General features: G+C 29.6%; 2 protein-coding genes across 2 annotated transcripts; one reads left to right on the forward strand and one right to left on the reverse strand.

Annotated features, from left to right (window-relative positions):
- On the reverse strand, nt 1-3,705 carry LOC115886555 (mRNA-decapping enzyme 1B). The gene is made up of 3 exons (XM_030905777.1): nt 3,071-3,705; nt 2,629-3,009; nt 1-2,451 (listed from the first exon to the last, which is right to left on the reverse strand). Exons 1-3 carry the CDS (start codon nt 3,494-3,496, stop codon nt 1,966-1,968), a joined length of 1,293 nt encoding a protein of 430 aa, XP_030761637.1. The 5' UTR covers nt 3,497-3,705; the 3' UTR covers nt 1-1,965.
- A 447-nt stretch (nt 3,706-4,152) lies between these two features.
- LOC115886723 (B-cell CLL/lymphoma 7 protein family member B) lies at nt 4,153-5,118 on the forward strand. The gene is made up of 3 exons (XM_030905997.1): nt 4,153-4,374; nt 4,426-4,619; nt 4,675-5,118. The coding sequence occupies exons 1-3, from the start codon at nt 4,286-4,288 to the stop codon at nt 4,797-4,799; spliced, it is 408 nt and encodes a 135-aa protein (XP_030761857.1). The 5' UTR covers nt 4,153-4,285; the 3' UTR covers nt 4,800-5,118.
- The last annotated feature ends 1,879 nt before the right edge of the window (nt 5,119-6,997 follow it).

A 6,997-nucleotide genomic window follows, 5' to 3' on the forward strand; every position in this document is an offset into this window, starting at 1 on the left:
AGTTGTTTTAAATAGAGCTACCAAGTTAACTAAATTTAAAGGTGTTTTTTTTTTAAGTTAAGTCTCAAATTTGAATAAAACCTAATATTTTTACCACTAATTTTAAGTAAAAATCTCTAAAATTGACAACACTGGTTTTATATCTGTTTTTTTTTCAGTTGTACTGTATGATCACAGCCAGCCTATCTTTTTTTACCTAGAAACAATACACAAACAAACAAAAAACTCGATTCGGTTAAAAACACACATTTTTTACATAAAGAAAATAAAAATATTTATTCTAATTAAATATTACCAGAGATTTTTTAATTTCTATTTGATATTTATTTGTCGAAAAAAAAACGCGAAAATTTTCTTTTTCTTTTAAGAATCCTATAAGTTTTTTTAATTTAATATTCTTCAAAAAACGTATAGTAAAACATTTTATATATACATAGTATAAAAAAATGTATTTTTTTAGGAAAACATACATCCCAAAAAAATTATAGAAGATATTTTAAAGTGCTTCTATGTCATGTAGCAAAACTAAATAAAAAAATTGAAACCTATCAGGTTTACTGATATTGATTGACTATATTAAAGCACAGACCAAACATAATTAAATTTAATTAAAAAAAAAAACAGCTTGGGTACTAAAAAATCTCAATATGATGCTTGATACAACACAACAGTATGTATATTATTATACAGTATACTAACCAACTCATTTGACAGTTAGAAGCAAAACTAATCAACTAAAATTGGGTTCAGAGTGCTTTTTGCCCTATTTATCACTCTGATTCTTCATTGTAATGCTTAATATAACATAATATCATGCATTGAAGAACTAGATATATTTTTCAGAGCGCATTTTACACTATTTTTTTAAATAGTTTGCTCAGAGCGTTTTTTCACTATTTATCACTCTGATTCGCAATTCGAAAAAATAACGCATGAAAAAATATCACGTGTATGTGTTATAAAGTAACATAATCAAAATTGAACAACTAAATAGTTTGTTCAGAGTGGTTTTTTTCACTATTTATCACTGTGGTTCTTCATTGAAGTTAAAAATTATACCACAATATCACGTATATGTGTCATAAAGAAACATAATCAAAGAAGAAGAATTAAATATTTTGTTCAGAGCGTTTTTTTTCAATTATTTACCACTCTGAGCTTTCACTGGTTAAAAAAATTTAACGCCCAAAACAAAATATTTTGGTACAAATTAAATATATTACTTGAAATTATTATATTTGCGCTATTTGAAAATTAACAGCAAAACTCAATGTTCAGAGCGTTTTTTTTGTTATTTGTCACTCTGATTCTTCATTAGAGTTAAAAAAATATAATACACAACATTATGTATATTCTAAAGTAACATAATCAAAATTTCAAAACCAAGTATTTTGTTCAGAGCGTCTTTTAAACTATTTATCACTCTGAGCCGTAGTTAAGTTAAAGCCAGTTGAAAAACCTATTTAAAGCTCAAAACAAGATATTTTAGTACAAATATATTATTTGAAATTATATTTTTGCTCTATTTGAGAATTACATGCAAAAATCAAGGTTCAGAGTGTTTTTTTTTTCATATTTATCACTCTGATTCTTCATTGGGTTAAAAAAATATAACACAGTATCATGTTTATGTGTTTTAAAGTAATATACTCAAAATTTAACACTAATCTTGTTCAGAGCGTTTTTTTCAACTATTTATCACTCTGAGCCTTCAATAGGTTCAAAAAATGTAAAGCTTAAAAAACAAGAGATTTCAGTACATGCTTTTTTATATGATTTGAAATTATATTTGGTCTATAAAAATCAATTATCACAAAAATTCGAACCTACTACGTAAAACAACTATCTTTAAAAATTTCACTATAGTTCAGTTCTTGTTGAAGTTAACATCGAAAAATATTTAACTTTCGTCGCTACTAAACAAAAAATTAATAAAAATAAATAATAACTTACAAGACTATATCTTTATAGATCTCCTGCGTCTTTTGACTTGTCCACTTTTTCCAGAATCGAATTTGTATAAGCTTGGTGAATTTGTTTGATAAAATCTTCATTATTTTTCAAAAGGTATATCAAAGCTTGGGCTAGTTGTTTTTCAGTTAACATTTCAACAGGCTCCATTTTGGCTGGGGATTTTTCTTTTGACACATTAGGCGAGGTGAACATCATGGGTGTCATCAACAAAGGTCTGTTATCGAAAAACTTCAACAACTCTTTGGAACTCAACGAATTATTAGCGGATTTATCAGACTGTTGTGACTCTACAGACTGTTTTCCTTTAAGCAATTTATAGATATTATCTTTGTTGTTGTTATCGAACATACTAACAGAATGTTGTAACGACTCGTTAGGAAGGGCTTTAGGCTGGTTTTGTTGCATCAGAAATGCTAAAGGTGAGCAGGACACGTTCTGATTTGACGGCGAAACGTGAGAAACATTAGGACCGTTTATCTGAAAGAAAAAATCATAAAAATATAACACACTAACATGTATGTGTGTTACAAAGTAACATAATTTCATATTTGAAGAACTTATTTTATTCAGAGCATTTTTTTTTCAAATCTGAACCTTCAGCAAAGATATGCACGCCACTGTGTCTTTTATTACAACATAACCTGTGAAGTTTACCTCAAAATTATCTAACGGCACATGAGTTCCACTGGTTCCTGGTATATTTATCGGTACACTCCTCCTATTAGTACCATCTGCTTCTATTCTGATCCCCGAGCAATGCTCTTGAGGCGTCACAGACCGCTGTTGCTTTTCTATATGCTCAACGCTATGTGCTGGATTGGACATGAGTCGATGCAACACATTTTCGCTGCTAGCTGGTGTTTTTTGGGTGGTGTTGTTAGTGCTGGCCTTTGCAAAAAAGTCCATTACACTTTTTGATGTGACATCAGGAACTCTGGGGGTTGATGAGACAGGCACTGAGTCCTGCTTCGTTGGGGTTTTGTTGAAAGTTTCCTGCGCTTTGGACAGCATACTGAATATGTCAATGCTTCCTTGCTGCATAAAGGAGAGTTTATTTAGTTAAACTAACTAAAATTGATATTAGTTGAGTACTTACTCCATTCTGCCGCCTATCCAGGCGATGTATCCCTTCCTCCGCGTTAGTTTTCTCCATGAGGGACTTGATAAGATCAGCAACTTGTATGCACTCGTCTCTATTAAAAAACCAGATGCCAAATATTTTACTTTTAGAATTCCTATACAGTAAGAAAGGTAGTTGCATCTGATAGTCGAAATCTCTTACAATAGGCTCGATAAAATTCTCTTTATTCAGCCTATTTAGGATCATAACACTGTGGTACGGCTCCCCATTTCTACTGTAGAGAAATAGGGCGCCTTCCTTGTCGGTTTTTTCCCACTCGTTGCGGGCGATATTGAATTTGTACAGGGCGACCTGCGTTGCGGTGGCCAGAATGTTTTTAACATATGGATCTACTCGTTTAATCGAATTTACACTTGCACGCAACTCTATCGGATCCGCCATGCTGGATTAAAACGTAAAAAACACAAAAAATACTAACACTGTCTAAAAGAAAACCCGACAAATACCTTACAATAATATTTATCTAAATTTTAGTCTTAAGAATTATCGTTTATTCGTTAATAGATCCACAGTTTTCACAGGAAAATAGTAAAATTTTTCCGAGGAATTTCAAACATAGACAGATTACATTTATACCAACATGATGGCGAAAAAGAAAAAATAAATATACATAGTTTAAAAACGTAATATTAAACGGTATTTTACCTTAAAATTATCTCAACGTCTAGATCTTTTTTACGGTAACAGAATTTCGTAATAAACTATTCTTTTTGCAATAAAAAAATGGCTTCTTTTTCCAAATTCTGGATCACCAAAACAGCTGACAAAATGGGTATTTATTTTTTTCAGGTTGGTGTAAAATTTTAAGCTAACCTAACTTTTTCAAATGTCGTAACGTGGTCGTAACTACAAATCCGCCTAACGTGACTTTTACAACATTTTCTATTTTAAGTTTACATCCAAAATATAGCAAATTTTACAATGTTTATGATAGTAAACGATTATAGATTTATAATTTAATTAATATTTATTTAATTAGCGTATTTGTTTGCATTCTAAAGACAGGAAAATTACTCTAAATAAACAAACTTCTCGCGGAACATTAGCCAGTACTATTTTATAAAATGAAAGTTGATATGTGGATGTTTACATTTTAAATATATTTTTCTTTAAAATTTGTGAAATAAATTACGTAAAATTAAGTATATTCGATAGAAAAAAGCCATTATCATGTCTCGGTCTATCAGGGCTGAGACTCGAAGCAGAGCCAAAGATGATATTAAGAAAGTAATGAACGTTATTGATAAAGTCAGACATTGGTAGGTAAAATTTCGTTTTTAAACTGTATTATACAGTTTCTATCTCTTTAGGGAGAAAAAATGGGTAACAATAGGCGACACGACCATGAAAATATACAAATGGGTTCCGGTAACGAGCAGCGAAACCAAAAAAATTAAACACCGAGAGAATAAGGAGAATTTTGCACGGAAAGGTCTAACTGCGCCGGCTTTAGACACCTCAAATTCGAATTCCAACTTCAGTTTAGCTGAAGACTCCAATACTTGTGAGTTCTATAAGCCTAGGATTCTTTTTATTTGGTTTAAACGGTCCTTTTGTAGGTTTTTCAACTGTGAGCGACTCACAGGGTCCGACAGATTTTTCATCGACTCACATGACATTCTCGGATGATTCGAACTCGCAAGGAAGTGAACAATTATCAGTCAAACGGCTGAAAACTGACTGAGTATACTTTATATACCTATTTCTTTTTAACTTTGAGGATATCAGAGTCCTTTGACTATGTATATTTAGGGGGATATAAGTATTATTAATTTATACATCAATTTTGTGTACATATTATTTGATGTTTCGTAAGTATAACTGAAGTAATGTATACTTTGGTTATTATATTTGAGATGTGGAAGGATTTTGTATGTATTATATTAATATTAGCGCTATTAGATAGAAATAAAACTAAATCATTTTAATATAATAATTTTAATGACTGAAATTCCAATGACCACTATATATAAATTACAAATAAAGAAACAATACATTACCTACAAAGAAGCGACCTTGATTTTTTCCAAAAAAAATATTCGATAACTTCTTTATTTCATTCTTAATAAGGAACTTGTTTATTTTTAACTATATACATGTTTCATTCAGACTTTAAATATTATTACTTAAAATAAAACTATTCTGAGGCAATAATAAATATTTACTACGGTATGATCGAAAAAAAAACGGCGTCAGGGATGGCTATGAAACGAAGATCGCTGTAATTTCTCAGCCAACTGGACGCCGTTTTTTTTTCGATCATACGGTACCTAGGTATATCATGACAAGAAGTACATTTAAAACAACTTTTTTTCTCTTAATTTTAAAGAAAAAAATCCAAAAATTAATACATATAGTACAGGGATAAAATTGGCTAGAAACTATTTTGAATATTCTTCTTGTCATGAAAAAAATTAATCTAAAATAATACCACTCTCCCTATGAGAGCTCGTTTTTTAAAAACATTTCAAATTGTTAAAAACAAACTTGAAATCAAGCTTTTTTTCTGAGAAAATTTTATATAATACAAGAAAAATATTGCTTCTTTTTGTTATATATGTTTATTGGCAAAGCTAATATATTAATTATAACAATACCTGAACAATTATTTGATGGTAATTATTTTATAAAAAAAAACGTCACAGTATCCCGTGAAATGACAATGGACGAAAATTTCTTATTGCAAAGGTTACTATGACACCTTTTTTCAAGCGTATGGTACGAAGGGGTAATTTATGCATTTTTTTAATGTATATCGCTCAGATATTGTTATATAACTTCTGGGAGGTCAATGCAAACAAAGATTATGGTTATAAATAAAAAACAACTTTTTAGACAATATGTATTGTCATATTATATGAAAACAATTTTTTTTTTGTAAGGAAAATAAAGCTTGGAAAATTTTGAGAAAGATATGGCATATAGTTAAGGATAATTTTGACAACTTTGACAGTTGTATGCGTCAGAAAAACGGTATATAATCACTGTAAAATAATACAATATGATCGAAAAAAAAAACAGCATCAGCGATGGCTATGAAATGAAGATCGCCGTCATTTTAAATGTGAAATTATATGGGGAATGTCATCGATCGTCGTTTCCAAGTCAACTGGATGCCGTTTTTTTCGACCATACGGTACTTCTTTTATAATAAAAAATAAAATTTTATGTACATTAAAAATGCTATGGTATGATCAGAAATAAATACATTGAAACAGGTCACGTAATTCTAGAATCAGCTCTGTTTTAATTTATGAAACTCTTTAAATAATCAAAGGAAATAAAAAAATTAAATAAGAAAAAGCATTTCAAAAAAATGTTTTTGTTTATAAACTTTAAAAAATACTGTTTCATAAGGAATAAACTATGGTCAAATATACTAAAAGTATGATTTTTTGTACCTACTTAAATAAGTTTACTTTTGATCATAGGTATTTTTTTTTGGAATATAAGTATTCCACAAAAAAATGCTTCTGTATTACTTGAACCAAAAATTAGAACACTGACATTTTTTTGACCTACTTCAGTAAATTTATTTTTGATCATGAATTTTTTTGAGAGAATTAATAAATATATAATTTTTTTATTTTGCCATATCTTTCAACGCCTATAAAAACATGGAGACAAAAATTCCGATTATACAATATTTACAGCAACACCCAATATAAATAAACTCACAATTGATTTGAATTTTGCCTCAAAAAATACAGAAAAATAAGCAGCCCCGCAAATCCACTATCCTTATTTAGGCCTCGGTTACCAAAAAACAAGAAAAAACAGGCCCCAATGACTAGAAAAGAGGTTAGGAGCTACTTTTATCAAATAGGGACAATAGTGAACTCGTAGTTCACTCACAAATCCTCAATTTAGGACATTTTAACC

The sequence above is a fragment of the Sitophilus oryzae genome, unplaced genomic scaffold, assembly GCF_002938485.1.
Source record: "Sitophilus oryzae breed Bouriz unplaced genomic scaffold, Soryzae_2.0 scaffold_494_pilon_pilon, whole genome shotgun sequence".
In the NCBI taxonomy this organism is placed as follows: Eukaryota; Metazoa; Arthropoda; class Insecta; order Coleoptera; family Curculionidae; genus Sitophilus; species Sitophilus oryzae.

Bases quoted from the DNA above. Each gene is read 5' to 3' on its own strand.
- LOC115886555 (XM_030905777.1), bottom strand. From the start codon at position 3,496: ATGGCGGATCCGATAGAGTTGCGTGCAAGTGTAAATTCGATTAAACGA. The intron at 3,010-3,070 runs GTAAGTACTCAA...TCCTTTATGCAG, and splicing joins TGGATAGGCGGCAGAATGGA to CAAGGAAGCATTGACATATT. The intron at 2,452-2,628 runs GTAAACTTCACA...TTTTTCTTTCAG, and splicing joins TGCCGTTAGATAATTTTGAG to ATAAACGGTCCTAATGTTTC.
- LOC115886723 (XM_030905997.1), top strand. From the start codon at position 4,286: ATGTCTCGGTCTATCAGGGCTGAGACTCGAAGCAGAGCCAAAGATGAT. The intron at 4,375-4,425 runs GTAGGTAAAATT...CTATCTCTTTAG, and splicing joins ATTGATAAAGTCAGACATTG to GGAGAAAAAATGGGTAACAA. The intron at 4,620-4,674 runs GTGAGTTCTATA...GTCCTTTTGTAG, and splicing joins AGCTGAAGACTCCAATACTT to GTTTTTCAACTGTGAGCGAC.